Genomic DNA, 21,708 nt, shown 5'->3' on the forward strand with positions numbered 1-21,708 from the left:
TTCACCTGTGATACAATCTGGTCTCTGACCCTTACCTGATATACAGTTTGGGGTGAGTCATTTAAACCTCCATTTCCTCATTTAAAAAATGAAGATAGCAATACCAACCTTGCAAGTCTGATTTGAGGCTGGATAGAAAGTATCTGAAACATTGTCAACAGTTGATATTGTAATATCAGTAGTAATTACTGATAACAGTAGTAATTACTACTATTTGCTTTTCCCAACTTCTTTCTTCTAGTACTTTTTCTTCATCCTTTCTTTTTCATGTCCTTTTCTCCTCTGCCTATGACATAGGCTTGCCAGTGGCATAGATGTTGGCTGAACTATCTTGGTGTTATTTTTTTTAGGTCAGAAATAATATCAATAAGGTAAGTTGTTATGTTAGAAAGGGTACTTTGCTACAGAGTGAAAAGAAGGAATGAGAGTGTGTAAGAAGGACAGAAGGCAAAATAATAGAATGTGCTCTGCTCATAGGGGAGAGGAGAAGGTTGTTTATAAAGAAGTAATGAGCAGTGAGGCAAAGAAGAGATCTAGGCAACAGCCCGAGGAAGTGTGGAAGATCCAGAGATGTAAGCTCCTACACTCCTTGAAAAGATGGCATTTTCTAGAATTCCTTATCTCAACATGCTGTGCCTAGCTGCAGAGAAGATAAGATTCATGAGAGATTTGTTAGAAATATGGGTTTTGCTCATGTGGAATCATAGACCTAAGTGGTTTAAACTAGCTAGAAGATGGTGGACTGTGTTTCTTCATTGTTAATGAATGATATACATAGATAGCCTATGAGTTAGAGGCTCCAATAAACTTGTATCTGCAGGTAAGTTTGGATTTGATTCAGTGGGAAGCTGGGAGTCATTATGATTGTCCAAGCTGGTGAGTAACTTGGTGAAAACATTTTCAGAAGGTTAAGCTTATATTAATATGGGGATGATTTGAAAGAACGAATGGAAGACTGCAAGATCATCTGGGACAGGAGTCCCCAACCTCCAGGAGCTAATGCCTGATGATTTAAGGTGGAGCTGGTGTAATAATAATTGAAATAAAGTTCACAGTAATTATAATGTGCATGAATCATCCTCAAACCACCCCTAGCCATGCATGGAAAAATTATCTTCCATGAAACTGGCCCCTGGTACCCAAAATGTTGGGGACCACCAGTCTAGGAGGCAGTTTTGGGAATCTAGACACAAAGATGAAATGAAAAGTGAAAGTGAAAGTCACTTAGTCATGTCTTACTCTTTGGGACCCCATGGCCTATACAGTCCATGGAATTCTCCAGGCCAGAATACTTTCCCTTCTCCAGGGGACCTTCCCATTCCAGGTTTTGAGCCCAGGTCTCCCACATTGCAGGTGGATTCTTTACCAGCTGAGCCACAGGAGAAGCCTAAGAATACTGGAGTGGGTAGCCTATCCCTTCTCCAGCGGATCTTCCCAACCCAGGAATTGAGAACTGGGATCTCCTTTACCAACTGAGCATTGAGGGAAGCCCATGGAGTAGGACAAATTGGAGAGATACCTGTAATGGGCCAATCAATTGAAGCTGCGAACTCATCTAAGTAGAGAAGGAAGAAGAATCAAAGATGAGCTTGAAGGATTAGTGATGTCATTTGTATAACTGGAAAAATAGAAGAGGTGAGATTCTCCTTCATAGGTACAATTGGTGTTTGTGTTGTTATCTGGCACAGCACATGCTGACACCTCCCTAAGCCTTCCCTCATCTGGTTGTAGAAGTAGTTCCTGCAGTGGGTGGAAGGGGGGTCCAGATGGCCCCCCTTTTCTGAGTCTGTGATCTGTCTTTCTCCCTCTTCTGATGATGCTCCCTGTAACCATTTTGGGCTCATTCTTTAAGTAGTCATTGTTCTCTGATGATGTCATTTGGAGTCATCTCTGAGGTTTTTTTTAACTTCTTCTTTTTTAACTAAGCAACCTTTTCTTTTTTAACCTTATCGTATGCTGTTCATAAAATCCTGAATACTTTGTGTGGTAGATGTTTGCCATTATTTCTCACTTCCCTGGCTCTAAACCCCCTTCCTAGGGTTTGGGAATCCTCACATTATGATGCCAGGGGGAAATAGCACAACCTTGCAAGTAGCATTTGAATTTGCTTTTTGTGCCCACAGCTTGAGCCTGTCTGCTGGACTCGGCCGATCCATGCGCCCCCCTGGACTTTGATCCAGGAGGGAATGAGTTGGGGATGGGGTAATGAGGACAGGTAAGGGTCCTGAATCCTTTGACTTCTGAATTCAAAGTATTGAATTTGAATTCTGAAGGGTCCTGAATACCTCTGAATTCTGGCAGAGGGTCAGAGGACAAAACCTAGGGCGCAGCGTCCTGTGCTAGTGAGGGGTACCGTGTAGGCATCCCATGATTTGTGATTTGGGCCACTGTCTCTAGCATGAGACCTTCTGCTGGTTCTCTGGCCCTCCTGACAATTCCTTGAGCTCCCCAGTTTCCTTTTGTGTTTCATTTAGCCAGAGTTGCTTTCAATCCTCGGTAACTCGGGACTCTGGTAAACTTGGTGATCAGGTTGTATCATCCGTTGACCACACATGTGAGTTGGCCCCACCTGTTTAGCTGGTTCGGAAGCGCCTCGTGGGATGGTGTCTTACTCATCTTTTATTTTTTTACAGCACCTATCACAGTGCTGGTTGGTTGACTTCAGTTATGATTGGTGGGCATGGTTATCTAATCTAGATCTTTTTTTAAATTTTAATTTATTTGTTTATTTTTGTCTACGCTGGAGCTTTCTCTGGTTGCGGTGCCCACTGCGATGGCTTCCCTTGTTGCGGCCCTCAGCCTTCAGTAGTTGTGGCTCAGGGACTCTAGAGCTGGTGCTCACTAGTTGTGGTGCGCAGGCTGTTGTCCGCAGCATATGGGATCTTCCCAGATCAGGGGTCTAACCTGAGTCACCTGCCTTGGCAGGAGGTGAACTCTTCACTACCAGACCACTAGGGAAGTCCTAGATATTTAAATCTTCTCACCCCAAATATGCTAAATTCTAATTTCTAAATAGTGGTACCTATCTAATACCTATTATTCTGGCTAGAGGACAAGCTGTCTTCATTTTCTTTTTCTTGTAAAAATAGTTATTTGGCTGCACCAGGCCTTTGTTATGGCAGGCAGTATTTTTAGTTGCGGCAGGTGAGACCTAGTTCCTTAACCGGAGGTGGAACCTTGACTCCACTCCATGCATTGGGAGCGTGGAGTCTTAGCCACTGGGCCTCCTTTTCTGTTGCTCCTGTGTTGAGCACGGTGCCTGGCACGCAGCAGGTGCCACTGTTTGTTGAATAAATGTACTGGATTCCCCCACTCAAAAGTTCCATTGTCATCTCAAACTTCCTTTACCACAAATGGGTACCTTCCTTCTCCCTTCCCCTGAAACCATCCCATCTCTTGGTTTCCCAGCTACCTTTTTCTCAGTTTGCAGACTCTAAGCCTTGGACATGAAGGGTAACAAAAAGCATGGCTGTTCAAGGGATAAAGATCAGACTGCTTGGTTAGACTAAGAGAAGGTGTATGAAAAAAGGGGAGTCGACTGGCTCGGTTATCAGAGGAGGGAGGCAGACATCTGAAAACCACCCTGGTGACTTGGGGTTTCATTCTCAGATGACTTGAACTTGCTATTATTTATTTTTCTTTGTGATTTTGTTCACATTGTTTTCTGGAATGCCCTGCCATTCTCTCCCAACCGACCCAAATCCCTCTTGTTCATCCTATAAGTCTGAACCAAGCAGCCAGTCCTGATGACCCTTTACACTCTAGTCTCGTCTAGCGACTATTTCTGCAGTGTTCCTTTCAACCATTTTTGCAGTGACTTCCCAGGTGGCACAGTTGAAAGAAGCCACCTGCCAATGCAGGAGATTCGCAAGAGACGCAGCTTCCACCCCTGGATTGGGAAGATCCCCCAGAGTAGGAAATGGCAACTCGCTCCAGTATTCTTGCCTGAAGAATTCCACGGACAGAGGAGCCTGGTGGGTTACAGTCCATGGGGTTGCAGAGAATCGGACATGACTAACTGAGTGACTGAGCATGCAGTATACCCACAACATTTCAGCTTTTTGGTGTCTCTTCTCTGTAGAGGCAGGCAGACCTTATTTTATTATGCTTCACAGATCCTGAGTTGTTGTTTTTTCTTTTTTAACGAGTTGAAGGTTCATAGCAACCCCACATTGAACAAGCCTCTTAACACTATTTTTCCAACAATATTTGCTCACTTCGCATCTCTGTGTCACATTTTCGTAATCCTTGTGATATTTTAAACTTCTAAATTACTATGATCTTTGTTATGGTGACCTGCGATTGGTGACCTTTGATATTACTGTTGTAACTATAGCTGCAGTGGAAAAAGCAGGAGAACTAGAAGTGGAGCCTGAAGATGTGACTGAATTGCTATAATCTCATGATAAAACTAATGGATGAAGAGTCTTTTATTCCAGGTGAGCAAAGAAAGTAGTTCCTTGAGATAGAATTTACTCCTGGTGCTGTTGCCGAGAAGAAGGCTGCCATGACAAGGAAGGAGTGAGAGTATTACATAAACTTAGTTGATAAAGCTGTGGCAAGGTTGGAGGGCATTGCCTCTCATTTTGAACAAAGTTCTGCTATAAGTAAAGTGCTATCAGACGGCACTGCATGCTACAGAGAAACTGTGAAAGGAAGAGTCAGTCAATGCAGTCGATCATTGTTGTCCTATTTTAAGAAATTGTCACAGCCGTTGCAGCCTTTAGCAGCCACCACCCTGACTAGTTAGCAGCCATCAACGTCAAGGCAAGACCTTTCACCAGCAAAGAGATTAAAATTATGATGGTTAGTATTTCTTAGCAATAAAGTATTTATAAAGTCCTTACATTTATAAAGTCCTTTCTTATTTATTTATTTTGCAGTAGAATTGGTATGCAACATTATATTACTTTCAAGTGTACAACATAATAATTCGATATTTGTACACACTACAAAGTGACCCCCACAATAATCTAGTTAATGCCCCGCCACCATAAAATTGACACCCTTAAATCTTTTTCCCCTCCAAATTCCTTCCCCTCTCATAAACAGATAATCTATTCTGTATATCTGTGAGTGCTGTTTTGTTTTCTTTCCTTTCACTTATTCTCGGTTTTGTCTTTGAGATTCCACAAACAAGGAAGCCATACAGTGTACTCTTTCTCTGACTTACCTGACTTAGCAGAATACCCTCAGCTTTCTGCTATCCGTGTTGTCACAGACAGCAAGATGTCCTTTATTATGTAAAGTCCATACATTTTTTAAGACATAATGTTATTGCACACCTAATAGGCTTCAGCACAGTATAAATATAACTTTTACATTCACTGGGAAGCCGGAAAAATCTGTGTGACTTGCTTTATTTCAAGATTCTGGAACCAAAGGTGTGTATCTCCAAGGTATGTCTGTACTTGATAATAAGAAACATCACTTTATGCTCAGTTTTAAAAGTGCTTCGCACACAGAAAAGTTCTTCATCGCCCCCAGTATACAGGCGCATTTAAAGAAAAACGTGTTAAATTTATTGGAGTTCAAACTTGGCAAGATGATGGTGGAAGCCACAGTTGCTTTGCTTCAGAAACTTTGCACTGGAGTCAAAGCGACCTCTGGTGGCCAGGGGACAGAAGGCTGCATTCAGGACGCTGGCGTCCCAGCTGGAAGCGCACAGGTGTGCAGGCGGGATGCCCTAGTGACGACACAGGAGGGCAGCACCCTTGACCCTGGCTGCGTTTGAGCCCTCCTGTGTGGTCAGGGTGACCTGGGTTAACCGATGTCCCGGAGAGGGCGGTACAGTGTAATGCCTGGGAGCCTGGGGCGAGTGATTCAACTTCTGTGTCTCTGCAGAAGTGCCTGCTACGGTTAGCACAAGGAAACTCACTTGAAGAACTGCCTTTAAAAAATGATTTGGAAAACAGATGGTGTCTCCTTGACGATTTTCCCTCTGACAGAGTCATTTTACTATTGAGGGATTTTTAGAATCCATAGTCATTGCCCATACGAGGGCAGACAAAATTTTCACTGGGTGAGATGAACAGGAAATTGGCAGTTACGATGGAGGCAGGGCAGGTCTTGTGGGGTTTTCATCCCTAGAAATAGAGGAAGGGTGGCTTGGAAAAGCCACGGAGGAGGCCCAGGTGAAGCCGAGGAGGGCTGGCTTTGCACTCTGAGGCTGCATGCCCGTCTTTGTCCTCAAAATATCCTAGAAGAGCAAAAGGGGCTGTTAACTGGGGCACTTCCTGGAGCGAACTCCCTCAGTGGTGAAGAGGTCTTTTCTGAAGGACTCTTTTCTTCTGAGCCTTCTCAGCGTGTACGGACAGTGTTTGAACTACATCCTGCGGAATTAAGGCTACAATGTGTCCTGCTTTTGGAAGCAGCATCTTGTGCAGAAAAAGGAAGCTCTTGTGGTTTCTAAGCAGATCTGTTTCAGATGGGTAACTCCTCAACAACTAGCCCAGCACCTGATATCGGTCATCTTTTCAGGGTATAAGGAGGACAAAAGATAAATCTGGATCCTGGTGCCCTGAATTCTTGGACTTTTGCCTTCATGAGCGCAGCTACCCACTGTGAGCCCAAAGCGGGATCTGTCTAGGAGGCAGGAAGTAGGAGGGATGCTTTGGCACCAGCTCAAGTTTTGGGCTTAGGTCTCATTATAGAAGTATCTTGTTAACAAAATGACGCCACGTCTAGGCTTTGTGCCTGTGGTCTAAGCCAGTTCAGAAGAGGCCAAGTAACCTCTATGGCCTTTTCTCCCGGCTAGTTCTGCAGTCACATCTCGGCCCTGCCAGACTTGTCAATTGCATGGTGAAAATAGGAAAGGAAAGATGGAGAAGTCACTGAGGTTAAAAGAGAGCGTCTCTCATCCAAAACTGAGAGTAGGGACTTCCCTGGCAGTCCAACTGGTTAAGAATCTGCCTTCCAGTGCAGGGGGTGGGGGTTCGATCCTTCGTCGGGGAACTAAGATCCTATATACCATGGGGCTACTGAGCCAGCCCACTCCAGAGCCCATGCGCCACAAGTAAGGAGATGCCTGCGCGCCACAAGGAAAACTTCCATGTGCCACAACTAAGACCTGTGCGTGTGTGCTAAATCGCTTCAGTCCTGTCCGACTCTTTGTGACCCCATGGACTATAACCCACCGGGCTCCTCTGTCCATGGGAGTCTCCAGGCAAGAATACCGGAGTGGGTTGTCATGCCCTCCTCCAGGGGAGTCTTCCTGACCCAGGGGTCGAAACCACATCTCTTGTGTCTCCCGCATTGGCAGGTGGTTTCTTTTACCACTAGCGCCACCTGGGAAGTCCCAACTAAGACCCAATGCAGCCAAATAAATGACAAAATAATTTTCAAGGGCTTCCCTGGTGGCCCAGTGGTTACAACTCTGCCTTGCCGTGCAGGGGACACCAGTTCAGTCCCTGGCCCGGGAAGATCCCACATGCCTTGGGGCGACTAAGCCCATGTGCCACAGCTACTAAAGTCTGAGAGCCTAGAGTCTGTGCTATGCAAGTAGAGAGTAGCCCCCACTTGCCACAACTGGAGAAGGCCCAAGCACAGCAATGAAGACCCAGCGTAGCCAGAAATAATAAATTTATTAATACCATAAATTTTAATTAAAAATAAGAATAAAGCTGAGAGTAGGTTTGGGGAGCTACTCATCCTTGGCCTCTTTCTTCTGGGTCTTGCCCTGATTCCCACTGGCTTTTTAAGGAGAAAAGAAGACTTCCCCTCCAGGCTCGATTGCACTGTGGGGCCCCTCTCACTGCAACAGCCTCGTGGGACAGGACAGCCTGAAATGTAAAGAGAGGAATCCACAAGGAGGAGATGTGGCAACCACATCTCCTCGGACCATCCTAGTACATCGTGTTGGAGGCACCCAAGGATGCCCCTAGACTGACCCTTGGGAGGGAAACAGGAATGGGAAGGCTAGCGAGAAAGCCTTAGTACGTACTGAATGGTTGAGGAGGGAGGCAGTGAATGAAGACTCTGGATTTACTCTCCAAAACATTATAATCAAAGTTTGCGCCAAGGAAGGCTAACATAATCTTAGGGAAAATTATAATGTGAAGCTTCTTTTAGTTCAAGATCTGAAGTCTTAGTCTTATCTTTTTTTCTTTTTTTTTAATTTGGCTGCGCTGGGTCTTGGTTGCGGCATGCAGGATCTTTTTTACTTTTGGCAGGCAAACTTAGCTGTGGCTCGTGGGATCTAGTTCCCCGACCAGGGATTGAACCCAGGCCCCTCATGTTGGGAGCTCGGAGTCTTAGCCACTGGACCACCAGGAAAGTCCTGAAGTCTGTCTTTATTCATGGCAGTGCACTTATTTAGGAAAGTTGTGAAGGCATTTTTAAGCTTCAGAAAATGTAAGATTCGTACCATGCAAAATGGTCACTTTAAATTGTTTTGTATAACATTTAAAGATGTTTGTGTGACCAGAATCACACACTTGTGAGATTGAGAGTTTCCTAAGACAGTTAATCCCATTGCTAGGAAGTTATCTTATGGATATAGGAGCACACATGCACCGGGATAAAGGTACAAGGATGTCCATCTCCACATTGTTGGTAACAACAATGATGTATTTTTTAAGCCAGGAAGCAAAATGTCAATCAACAATCCACTTCTACCCCTTCAAACTGTTCAAATGTCTTAGTATGAGCAGGAATTCCTTATCATTAAAAAAAAAATCACCTCCTCTACCCTGACTGCTGAATGATACCCACCAGCAGGTCATCTTGGCTGTCCTTGAACACTTCCAGTGATGGAAAGCTCACTGCTGCTTAACTATCAGACAATGTTTTGACCAACAGCCCCCAGACAAGAATGGGTTTTTATTAAGACATGATCCAAGTTTCCAGGGGGGCTGGGTCTATCAGTCCCGTCTTTAGGGCTCTGGAGCCGGAGAGCACACGATTTTGACAGCTAGTTCTTGGTATTTTTTCCATTTAAAAATTCTTGTGGAATATACAAATGGAAAATAATTGGGAGAAGAAGGTCCCCTGGTAAGAGCCTTCAAGATATTGGAAGAAGACAATAAAGGCCTGTTCAGGATAACATTTTAAGGAGGATATTAACAATCAATGTAACAAAAGAGCCTTCTTTCAAAGAACCTGATATGGGCAGTGGGGAGGATAACATACACACCCCAAATTAAAGAGTGTACATGCATGCAGGCACTGTTACACACCAGGAGAAAGGAAGGTGGGTACTTGCCAAGTAGACAGCGATGATGTTGACTGGATCCACTGGGAATCCACAGTGGAGGAAATGGATTTAGTTTGTGTCTTGAGAAATGGGGAGTGGGGTAGGTATGGGGAGGATGGGAACATTTGGTGGGGAAGGACATGAACAGAATGGAAAGCGACAGGGACAGTGAAAAGGGGTGTCTGGGTGGGTGGCAGGTGTCTGGGGAACCCTTTCCTTTTTTTTGGCCATGCCAGGCTGCCATATGGGATCTTCCCCAACCAGGGATGGAACCCACACCCCCTGCAGTGGAAGCAGAGTCTTAACCACTGGACCACCAAGGAAGTCCCTCTTTTCTTTTCGAGGATGATGCCTAAAGGGGGAAGTTCATCCTACACAGTGTCCCCAGGTTCTTCTTGCGGGCCCCGGCGGCCAGCCCTTCGGATTCGCCCAGGACACATCGATGTGCCTTGCCCGTTGCTGGTGTGTGTTTCATCAGGTCTGTGAACTGATGGGGTCTGGATTTTGTGCTGTGGGAAACAAGGAAAGTCAAGGCCAAGGACTATTTTGGAATATTCTTTTTATTTACTTATTATTTTTTTAAAAAAACATTTTTTTTAAACTTGCTTCTATATCAAAAGTGAAAAAGCAATTTCAAGAGCCATGGACCCCACAAGTGGGGGTACTAAGTGTGGCTGTCACTGTCCAGTGCATCATGAAAAAAGAAAAAAAAAAAACCAACATACGCACAAAGAAGGAAGATTCTTCACTGAAGGGCACAGCGGGATGATTAGGGTTGTATTAGGTTACATTCATTCGACATCTATGTGCAATTCTTCAATCAGTCGGTCCTCTCTCTATACCCCCTCAGCTAGCTGGCTTTCAGAAAGATTATCTGCCGGAGGTAATTGAGCCCGAGCTCGCTGTCTCTTTCTCTCCCCCTCACGTGTCCACCGCTCACACACAGCAGCCGGAAATGACACACTGGAGTGAGTCACCCAGTGCGGCTGTGAGTCACCCTGTAATTGGGGAAAGTTCTGTCCTGCTAGGTCGTGGAGCCCCTTGCGCTCCTGCGCCTAAATATGTTGGAAAATTTTGAAACCACTCCGTCTCCCTTCGCCCGCCACATCCTTTCGGTCTCTGAAAGTGAGCCGAAGTTGGATGGTCCCGCCAGGGACGCGGCTCCATCGGGTGGAAAATCGGAGAAAGGAGAGGCGCGGGGGGGTTGGGCCACCACCAGGTGGCGGTGTGAGCGCCGGGAGGCTTGTCACCTGGGCGAGGGGAGGGACAGTCAAGAGGCCTCCCCTGAGATGCAGTGACACAGACGCCCAGAGGGAACACGGTGAACACGTTAAACAACGTGCCTTCTCGGTAGACCTTTCTCTCTCCCGAGCGCACAAGGACGAGGATGTGATAAATATTCAGGCACACCGCTGGCATCTCACCCTCCCCACCAGAAGACGGAAGCCAAGAGCCAGGCACACACCTCGTCTCTCTCCTTCTGTTTCTGCAACATAAAGTGTGTGTGAAGCAGACAGAAACCTGCTTCTCTGAGTAAACAAGTCACCTACACTCCAAAATAATATATGCACACGGTTTCCTGGGGAGGGAGCAGCCAGGCCTGCGTGGGTCTCGAACCTCGGAGCTGGGGGAGGATGGACTTTGGCATGAAAGGGTGTTTCTCGCCTTGGCCTTCTTGGGCCTGCTGTCAGCCTTCTCAGCAGTGGCAGACAGTGCAAGAGTGACGGCAACGTGACCGGAACACACAATTCTAGCAAGCACACAAACGCTCCTTCGTGTAAGCCTTGTGGTGCCATCCTACCAGGGCCTCGGTGGGATCCGGGACCCAAGACCCGAACAGGCAGAGCGATGGGCAGAAGCAGCTGGGCCAGCGGTCCTGGGAGTCCTGCAGTCCAGTTGGGAGGTTGGCTGGGTGTTACGCCTCCCAGTCTCTCCCAGGATCTCCATTGGAGGGTTTAACTCAAAGGTCCTCTTTGCCCCTCCTGAGAGAGCCCAAAGTTAGGCCTAAGAGGCAGATTCGAAAGAATTTACCATAGAAAAAAATAAATAAACATCTTCTCTTTTTCCAGAAAAATGAATTAATAAAAATTCTTTGCTCTGGACTTTCTTCCTCTTGGACATCTCCAGTTCTGTCCCAGATGAGGGCTGCCTTCCCCACAGTCAGGGTTCCATCACTTGGCCCATGAACAGGACGGTTCCTGAGGATGGAAGCATCACAGGAGATGAGAAGTGGGGGGAGACGGGGGACAGCTCACCCAGCTGGGTGTTTATGGACGAACTGAGATAATGGGGACATGAGTGAGTGTTCAGAGGCCCAGCTGCTCTAGTGACTAAGCTGCGACTGAGGGGCAGACAAGCAGCCTGCTGGAGAGAGCACTCCCCTCCAAGAAGTGGAAGGGGAACACAGCCGTGATTCATTGCCTGGAGTCCTCTTGGGGGAAGTGGGGGCGTCTACACCTGCCTGGATGGTACCTGAGTCCAGGAGAATGGGGAGGGGGGCCGAGAGTGGCGGGGTCTCTCAGGCCCCCGGCTTACCTGTGGGGTTGTGCCGCACCACAAAGAGGAAGGGCCTGTCCATAATGATCTCCTCGGGGGCCATTCGGGCTGAGACTATAAGGGCTGGAAGAGACAGGACAGGATCTTAGAACAGAGGGACGTGGGCGATGGCGCCTGGATTGGTCACAAGTGATTCAATGACACCAGCGCTGGGGAGTGGGGTGGTTTGGGAGGCTTTGTTGTTTCCTGGTGCATGTGTGCTCAGTCATATCTGACTCTTTGTGACCCCATGGGCTGTAGCCCACAAGGCTTCTGTTTTGATGGGATTTTCCAGGCAAGAATACTAGAGTGGGTTGCCATTTTCTACTCCAGGGGATCTTCCCAATCCAGGGATCCAACTTGCGTCTCCTGCATTGGCAGGCAGATTCTTTACCACTGTCCACCTGGGAAGCCAAATAATCATAGCAGGGACTTCCCTGGTGGCATAGCACATAAGAATCTGCCTGCCAATGCAGGGGACATGGGTTTGATCCCTGGTCTGGGAGCATTCCACAAGCCGCAGAGCAACTGAGCTCATGTGCCATGACTACTGAGCCCATAATGTGAACCCTAAAAGTGTCAAGGTGTCCTCTAAGGCAGTCGGGTAGAGATCTAGCAGCTACTCGCTCAAGTAGTGAAAGTGAAAGTCGCTCAGTCGTGTCCAGCTCTTTGCGATCCTGTGGACTATACAGTCCATGGAATTCTCCAGGCCGGAATCCTGGAGTGGGTAGCCTTTCCCTTCTCCAGGGTATCTTCCCAACCCAGGGATTGAACCCAGGTCTCCTGCATTGCAGGCGGATTCTTTACCATCTGAACCACAAGGGAAGCCCACTCACTCGAAGTCAGGTTTCTCTAAACTCTTTCAAGGCATGTCGGAAGCAAGCGCCTTTAAGTCGACTGGCCACTCTGAGAGCAAGCCAGGACCTCCCATTCAGGGGGACTTCAGAGCCAGTGGGGAGGGAAAGGGGTCTTGGGGAAAGCAGGCCCATTTTCTAGTGGGATCAGGTAATGCTCTCCACACAGGAAGCCCTGGTCTACCCGGGGAGGCCTGGTAGATAGACCAGGGCAGTGGGGTCTTCCCGGTGCACCCTGGGTGTGGGTACTACTAGATCATGGCCCCTCGTGGAAGCCTGGGGCTGAGACTCATCAGGCCTCACCTGAGCCCGACTCACCTGTGGAGGAGGACGCTAGCGTGCCGCTCTCATTCACCTCGATCTTCACTTTCTGCAGTGCCTGCGACACGTACAGAAACTCTTGATCTGAAATGGAGGCGGACCCCAGAGCGCATTAGCCTTGGTCCTTGGGGGTGGGGAGGGGAAGCATCTCTGTCCTCCGGGAGACCCCACTTTCCACCAGGGGAAGAAAAGGAAAGGGAAACCTCTAACCTGAAAGACTGGAGAAGTCCGCCTGGCTTCGCCTAAACATGTCGGTCATTCCCAAGTTCTCCAGCGGCCTCCTGAGGTCAATTTCAGTCTCCAGGGAGAACCTACAAACAGCAGCAGGACACAGGTCCAGCTCAGGCCACCTCTAGCCTTACCAGGTACCCCTGCCCCGCTACACACACATGACAGGAGGGGGACTGATGTGAACACGGAAGTGGGAGTCTTGTTTTTCTTTCAAATCTGTTGGCAAGGTTTCTCTCCTTGCTGGGAAGATTCTGATACTAACGAACATTTCTTCTGCAAGCTCCCCACCCCCTCGAACCTCTGACTAATTACTTTCCTCAAATGAGGCAGTGGTTGCAGCACAATTGTGTTCAGTCTCACTGGGGTGGGAGTGGGGAAGGGCAAATTCCCCTGCAAAGGCTAGCTGAACAGAAATCTGGTCTGTAGCTTGTGTTTCTGAGAGTTGAGTCCAAAGAGGACTCCAGCAGCGAGGCTTTGGGGAGCTCGCTCTGCCTCCCACCAGGGCACGACTAATTACCTCCGTTCTTTGAGAGAGAGAGAGAGAGGGCGTGCTAACCAACTAAATTGTCCTCTTTCCCTAAGCCTGGCATTATGGCATCTGGAAATGTGGGGTCGGCATAGTGGGAGGCTTCCCCACGATTCTGGAAAGGACCCAGCCTCAGCCTCCAGCACCGTCTTCACTTCTGCAGAAGGATTTTTAAAATCTGCTTCATGGCAAGCCAGCTAGAAGCCAGAGTTCAGGCTTGCTTCATCTGCACAAGTGATTCCTTTTGTCTCCATTGTGTGAATGTTGACTTGAAGAGATGGAGGTGGGAGTGAGGGGTATTCATGAAAGGGTGACGACCAATGTATTCCCTGCCCTCCCATCTCCCACCATCTCTCCAGCTCTTCCTCTGGCTAGCTTTTGCTGGGTATTCAGGGGGTGGTGGGTGTGGCATGGTCTCGAAAAGCTCCCCCCCACCCCCACCCCCGCTGCCCTCCACTGCCAGAGGGAAGATGAGCAGAATCTTAATCAAACCCAGGCCAGAGTGTGTCCCATCCGCACCCACGCAGCAGCTCCCTGCCCTGCAAACGTCCGGTTTGGGAAACTCCACGTGGCAGGGGGGTTGGGGGGGCGGTGTGTGTGGCAACAGCAGGGAGCCAGAGGAGAGGGGAGGGAGGAGGCAGAGGGGGCTAGAGCAAGGGGTGGCTTACTTGGGCAGAACCAGGAGGCGGGTCAGTCTGGTCATATTCCCTTTCCACTGGCTGATGAGCTCAGCATCCAGAATGCTGGTGAGGGCGGAGAGTGGCACCTCTTTCTCATAGGGGGCAGCGATGAACATGCTGAGAGTGTTCCCGTGGTAGGGCAATTCCAGGATGTCGTAGTAACGGCCGTCGGGGGTGGTAAACTCGGCTGGGAAAGACACCAGGATGGAGCACTGGCAATAACTCCAGCTTCTGTTGATTCTAACCTGGCGTTGGCTTTCCCATTAGTCCTCCAGGCCCCTCCATCCTCTCTGGAAGTCAACTCTCCATCCTGGCTTTTGAGGCTCCCCACCCACCCACCAGCACCACCACTCCCCTGTTCATTGTTTATTTCCATTTGCCTTCTCTTTTGCCAATTCACAGTGTCTTCTGGGGGTTCTCTGTCTCTGGTTGGCCATCTTTACCTTCACACCCTTCTCCCCAATCTCCAGCTATTTATTCCGATCCCAACCTCCTGAATCTCAGCCTTCACATAGCTCTTCCCCAGGAGGATTTGAGAAGCCCAGGTTATCACACCAGAACCACATGAAGACGAGAGATGGTATCAAGTGGTCAAGTGGGATCCTAAGGTAATTTCTGGATTTCAGCTTCATCTTGCACAAGATATAAGCTACTTTCTGCTGCTCCGATAATCCCCATGTCTCCTACTTGGGAAGTCTTTGTCACAGCTGGGGTGTGTTCTAGGGTTTCTCCTCCCTTGGAGGGGACCACCCCAGGGATGAGGATCAGTCACTGTGGGACCTGAGGAAGGGAGAGTCTTGCACTTACTGTAGTTGAACTTGTTGGTCTGAGCCATCATGGGCACAGAGACGGTGCTGCCGTCGGACTTGTGGAAGAGGCGGTGGTGGGTGTTCGACTCTGGGAAGGGCATCTTCCACTGGCCGTTGAAGTAGAGGGCATTCACCAGGACCAGGCGTGTCAGCTGGTCCACAGCCCCTTCACCAAGTAAGTCGCAGATCATGCCTATGGGAAATAGAGGTGATCAGGAGGCTGGATATTGTTTTAATCCTTTTCAATGGTTCCCTTGAGCTCCCAGTCCTCAAATGGATGTGTGTCAGAAGGGATCCCATCAGAAGACGGACTGGGTAAGGTTTAGTGAACCCAGTCTAGCTGCTTTCAATCCGTTCCATCTTCCTAAGTGTCTCAGAAAGCCTTCCCCGGCTCACCACACTGTCTTGGTCCTGAGATCTTGTCTAGGAACAGACCTGGAAATGTAAGTTTCCCCTTTCTTTGTTCCCTAAGCTGTAATCTTGAAGGGCTGTGTTTTCTCCCTGCCATGGGTTATTACTGTGCTTATAACATCTCATAGTACTTTTTAGGGATGCCTTTAGAGGTAGTTCAGAGGGCAAGTCTAATTATGGAAAAAACAAGATGCTTTGATTCTTAAAGCACTTTACCGTCTGTCTACAGAGCAGAAGGTGCTGGGAGGGAGGGGTCAGGACCCTTGAGACTTGAATCCCGATCTCTGCAGGCCCTTGGGACTGGCCTCTTTTCTCTACCTGCTTACCTTTTGTGTGTCTTTTCACCCAGTCATTGATGATGAACCTGGCTCTCTCCACTTCAGAAAAGTCAACCTGCTTGACCGTCGTACGGAACAGCCTGAAGAAGTTGGGCATGAAACCATGGACCAATTCTAGGTCCCGCTGCACGAATATGGCATCAGCCGTGCTGATCTCATCCTTGTTCCATGGCCCCATGAGCTCCTTGTACAGTCGGTGGAGGGCAGGGGCCATGCCCTTCTCTGGGCCAAAACAGGAAGGAAAAGACACGTTAAGCTCCTCTTGAACCCAGGGGTCCCAGCAGGGCCAACTTCCCCCAAACCTGCCCACATGGACAGGACTCTTCTGCTCCCCCAAGGGTCTCTGAAGGGAGATTTCATTCCAAATCTTAATCTCTCCTGCATCTCCCTCTTTTCCTCAAAAATCACAAGTCTTAACCCTTGCTTTGGCTTAGAATATTTTTATCTGTTTTTTAAGTTATAAACCCTAACCGTCTTCTATTAATAACAATAATAGTTATGCTAGGTAGGCCTTTGACATGCATCATTTTGGAGTTAATCCTTACAACAGCCCCATGTGGTAGATACTCTGATTGTCCCCAATTTGCAAGTGAGAAAACTGAGGTTCCGAGGGGTTAAGATCACAAAGTGCAGGAGTAGTGAGGCAGGGCCATATTACACTGGATCCTCTGGTTCATACGCCTTGTGACCAGCCAAGAGCCAAAGGACACAGGATGTGGTGGGAAGAAGATGCAGCGGTCCATCCCTGTGGGCTGGCGGGACAGGAGTTGGCCCACTAAGCCGGGGTCAGCCCTCCCTCTGCTTCTGGTCAGTTACACCCCTGTCCTGGGAAGACTCCCTGAGTGCCCGTCTCCTGCTCCGCCCCGTCGTCTCACCTTCAATCTTGAATTGCATCGCCTCTTGGATCTGCCGTCGGGTTTCTCCTCCTGTGGTCAGCTGCAGCATGGCCAGGACTGAGGCCACCCCATAGGGTGAGAAAACCACGTTGCGGTCCTTGGAGGCCTGCACCACCTGCTGAAACACCTTCACTCCAAAGTCTGTGGCCAGGCTGGCCGCCGGAGACTGGCGCTGGTAGGAGGCAGACCCTTCACCAAAGGTGAGGGCCAGGCCCAGGGCGAGGCAGACAGAGACCAGAGACATCCGCATCCTGGAATCAGTGGGAAAAGATTGGATGAAGTGGACAGTTCTGAAAGGACAGAGAGGGAGGAGGTGTGATGGCAGCCCAGCCACGGCCAGGCTCCTGTGTTTGCCACTGGCATGTGATACGTGAACAAGCGGGCAAGATAGAAACCGCGGTGGGTTTAGATCCTGAGCCTTTTCCCCTTCTGTCTCAGCCCTGGGGGATCTTGAGTGTTTTCAACATCTGTGGGAATCTGGAGCCCGGTGGCATCTCCCTTCCCTTCCAGTAGGCTGAAATGCTAAATTACAATAACATCTGTGATTTACACGATGCTTCCTAATTCTTTTCTAATGCCTTCAACAATCGTTGTTTTATTCAAGTTAGCAGGCGTGAAAAACCCCTTTCCTGAGCTGGGAAGGTAGGACCCTCGAGAGGGTCCTAGAGAGGCGAGGCCCTTGCTTCTGGGTGGTGGGATTGTTGGGGCATCCTGACCATCTTCCCCGCTCCCGTGTGATCACCCCTGTAACCGGAGTCAACTCAGGGCTGCAGGTCTCCGGGTCGGGGGAAGAAGGAGGAACACTGGGACCACGGACAGAAGGGACTCTGCAGATGGGAGCTCTCTGCCTTAGCCGGAGGGACGGAGCTGGAAAGGGTTGGCTTTGTTCTCACCTGAATTTCTCAAAGTGCCTTGGGATGGGCGGTTTGTTCCTGCTGCCGCTGCGGGTGTTGACGCTGGTAGCCCTGCCTCGGCTGGAGAGGGGGTGTGGCTCTCTGGACGGTGCTCTTGGCCCTTCACCCAGTCGCAGCTCTGCTCCAGTGCAGGCTGCTGCCTCCCTTTATACCAGATGTGGGCCGGAAGTCGATTAACTCATGGTTCGGCCCCGCCCACTTTTTGGCTGGGGAAGTCTGTCTGAACGGCGGGGGGCCCCCCGGGGGCCCCCTCCGCGCCTCCCTCTGTGGGACTTGCTGAGGCATCCGTGTGTGTACGTGAGAGAGAAAGAGAGAGCTCTGGAACAATTGAGCCAACCCTGGTTGCCCTGGGCCCCAGGGCCGCCTTGATCTTGCTGCCCTCAGGATGTTAAGCCACTTTGACCCCTGGCACCCAGTGTTTACCTTCCCGAGCTCAGCGTGGGGAGAGTTTACACTTCCTCTTTGTCCTTGGGAGAATCAGACCAGCGCATAGTTATCAAAGAAGCTAAAGATCCTACAAATTCCTTGTCCATCAGCCCGGTGCTCTGGTTAAACTGGGGAGAACACCCCACCCTCCTTGTGGCTGCATCCCAGAAGCCAGAGGGCACGGAGCGTGCCTTGTTGCTTGTCTGGGTTTTGACTGTCTAGGACGTGAGGATTCTCTCCCATCTTTCTCTCTTTTCTGCCAAGTGCCCGCCCGCCCGCCAGCCCGCCCGCCGTCGGGTGATGCACGGCTGACTCCCCCACGTGTCCAGACTCTCCTGGTGCCCCCGGGGCTCTCTTTGTGTCAACAGCTCTGTCTGGCTGGGTTTTGAGGTGTGCTGGGTGGGGTGGTGGCTTCCCGGGGCAGAAGGGTAAAGCCTTGGCAGGGGATAAAGCCCTCAGTGTGTAGGCTTCCCTTCTCTGAACTGCCTGCTGCGGCTGCGGAGGAATACCCCTTCGCCTTTTCCTCCAGATGCAGACGTTGGCAGGGCTCGAGTGGCAAGAGTAGGGATGAGATTAAGAGCGTTAATTCATGGCGGGGTGTGTGGAGTGTGCTGCTAAGGCACTGGAGTTTGGGGTAAAAAGTAACCCAAGAATTCTACAGATGTTGGATATTGGTTAGAGGCTAGTGAGTAAGACTGGGCTGCTGATGGGGTCAGGCACCCTGGACGGTGTAGCTGGATGTCACGGACAGGGTGGGGCTGAAGGGGTCCTGGGGGACTGGGTGCCCTTGACTTGAGGGTCCACACACTGTCATGCTTTGTGTGGGTGGTGGGATTCAACTGGGGGTATCCATGGAGACCGCGGACAGCAGTATCACAGGAAGCTGAAGTGGGTGGATGTGTCGGGATGTTTGTTTTGGATTTTTTCAGTAAACAGATACCAAGGGCAACCACAGCTGGAGGGCTTTCCCGTTTTCACTCTGCCTCCGCCTTTGTTTTCTCCCTTGCTCCTGGGATCCAGGTGGGGGTGTGGGTAACCGGGAGAGAAGGGGAAACCTCAGCTGGAAAGTTAGGGTCACTGACCCGTTCCCAGGACCAGACTGTTCATCTGTCACTGCTTCTTGTTTATGTCTTTCTTTCTTAGTCTGGTTCAGAGTCCCTGAGAAAGTGGTTAGCCGCGAGGAGGAAGAGCAGTTATGTCTGCTGTCTCTCGGATGGAGAAAGCAGAAGTCCGGTCCCCAAGCCATCTCCGACTCCCAGAAAGGCCCCAGTGACTTGCCCGACACCCTTGGGGGCCACAGGGGGACAGAGTCCTTGGAGTCTGGGTTGGGAGTGCCAAGCCCCAAGTTAGAAGAGCAGCAGGTCCAGAGGCAGCGGGACCTGCCCTCCAGGTGCCCCGCTGCCCGGCCTCTCCAGCTGTTCAGCTGAGCCTCATCCCTCCCTTCGTGGGCTACTGCTGTCTCCTTGCCAGGCCTTGGCCACAAAGGCTCTGCTGTTTTCTGGGACCACCTGGGCCTTGCCAAGGACGTGACCACTTCTGTCCCCATCCCTGGACCTGACTGACTCTGAAGTCATTCCAGAAAAGCCATTCCGTTCCTGGGCAGCAGCTGGGAGCAGCTCTGTGTCCTGCTGGGGAGAGAAGGGGCACATTTTTACTTTGGAAACAGAAAGGGCTGACTTACTAAGGGGTTGTTTCCCAAACCGGGGAAACCTTCTAAGTGTTTGGGTGTGGATTAGAAGCGGAGGCAAAGTCTAGTGGAACTGGGTCCCATGCTGGGTTTTCTGATGGTGTCCTTTTGTCTTTCTGAGCAGCTGGGGTCACCATATGATCTGAACTCAGACTTGACTGTGGCCCCTGCCGCTCCTGTCTGTGAAATGGCCTCGCCTCCCCCCGGTCTGCCCTGGGGAGACCTTCCCCACAGCAGGGGCAGCCCGATGGCCCGCTGTCCCAAAGCAGTACATGCATGAGTGCTCAGTTGCGTCTGACCCTTTGTGACCCCATGGACCGGAGCCCACCAGGCTCCTCTGTCCATGGGATTCTCCAGGCAAGAATACTGGAGTGGGTTGCCATGCCCTCCTCCAGGGGATCTTCCTGACCCAGGGATCAAACTCGCATCCCCTGACACTCTTTGTATCGCAGGCGAATTCTTTACCATTGAGCCACCGGGGAAGCAGGCCCTAAAGTAGACCTCCCAGGAATATCCTCCTCAGAACCTAGCCTGACTCAAGGGGATATCATTTTCTATCCTTTCTCTGATCCCCCAAACTAACAGCTGTGACCCCATCACTTCTTTTAAGCTTTGACTCTTTTGTAAGGGGTCAAAAGTCCCTGCTGTTGAAATAACTAATTTCTGATTCCGGGAGAATCAGAGATAAGAGGATGAGTTACACTGCTGTGGATTTCTCGGGGAAGTTCCAGTTGTAGCTAACTAGCAAAGCTGTTTCCAACTGCGCTTCAGCAGGTGGTTTGTGACAAGACCAGACGCAACGTTTCCGTGACTGTCCCCAGGCCCGGCCCTGCCCCCTCCCACCCCTGCAGCCTTGGGTCTCCCCTCCAGCTCTTCATCTCCTGCCCTCTGACTGCCCTCTTTGCTCTCTGCTCTTCCTCTGTCCCCGTTTGCTCTCTGAGTCCCAGCCACCAGCCGCTTTTTCACTTTCCCTTTCTCTGCTTCCGAGACTCCCCTGCTCTTATCTCTTCTGCTCACTCCTCCATCCTGGGACCTCCATCCTGGGGACCCTCATTACCTACCCCCCTCCCCCCGCGGTGATCTCCTCTAGTCTGAGCCCCCTGAGATCTCTCCCCGTTCTCCCACTCTGCTGTCCGTGACTCAGTCCCTCTTTCCCTCTCCCTCATGTGCAGAATCCCTTTTACAGTCAAAGGCTCTGCTCCAGGCCTTCCTGCGGGGAGAGGAGGGGCCTCCTGTCAGTTACACAGGCTGCCTGGAATGTTGGAGCCGGCCTCCCGATTCTTGGTGATTTCACTGGGAGAGCCGGGGGTGGCAAGAGGCTGGGGTCCTGCTAATTCACAGCGCTATTTCTGGCCTGGTTGCTCTCCAAACATCACAAGGCCCAAAATAGCCTATGTTTGGGCTGGGCTCTCGCCAGCCCCACTCTCCCCGCTTCGTAAGAGTGAGCAGAGGCCAGGGCTCTGTGTCAGCCTCTTCTCATTGAAGATCACAGCCCTGGGACAGCCTCGGCCTGTCCAGGGTCCCTCCGCACAGAGGCACCAAACCTGATTTGCACCCCCCCAGTCTGATTCCATGGAGCCCTTCCCCTTTCTGCCTTCTCCGGCCCCTACCTCTTGCCATCTATCTTACATTCCCGAAACAGAAAAACCTGCATGCCTCCGCCATGGGAAGCTTTTCTTCTCCACTTACATCACAGAGTCTCAGAGCAGGAGGGCTCTAAGAACCATCTGGTCTGTTCCTTTGAATTTGCAGGGTGATATGTGTGAGGCCACACAGCGACCTCCCATAAGTGAGAGAACAGTAGTGTCCATTGGCCTGGCCTGGTCAGGGCTCTGACACTTAGCTAGTTATGCGTCTTTGGGCAAAACTGAACTTTGTGGGCCTCGG

The 21,708-nt window shown here is 50.2% G+C and overlaps 1 protein-coding gene across 1 annotated transcript; it reads right to left on the reverse strand.

Moving 5' to 3' along the window:
* Positions 1-11,000: 11,000 nt before the first annotated feature.
* SERPINE1 (serpin family E member 1) lies at positions 11,001-17,830 on the reverse strand. Its single transcript, XM_065924900.1, has 9 exons — positions 17,688-17,830; positions 16,774-17,045; positions 15,887-16,120; positions 15,148-15,342; positions 14,329-14,527; positions 13,114-13,214; positions 12,901-12,987; positions 11,729-11,812; positions 11,001-11,391 (listed from the first exon to the last, which is right to left on the reverse strand). Exons 2-9 carry the CDS (start codon positions 17,042-17,044, stop codon positions 11,354-11,356), a joined length of 1,209 nt encoding a protein of 402 aa, XP_065780972.1. The 5' UTR covers position 17,045; positions 17,688-17,830; the 3' UTR covers positions 11,001-11,353.
* Positions 17,831-21,708: the final 3,878 nt, after the last annotated feature.

The sequence above is a fragment of the Muntiacus reevesi genome, chromosome 2 (assembly GCF_963930625.1).
Source record: "Muntiacus reevesi chromosome 2, mMunRee1.1, whole genome shotgun sequence".
Taxonomy (NCBI): domain Eukaryota; kingdom Metazoa; phylum Chordata; class Mammalia; order Artiodactyla; family Cervidae; genus Muntiacus; species Muntiacus reevesi.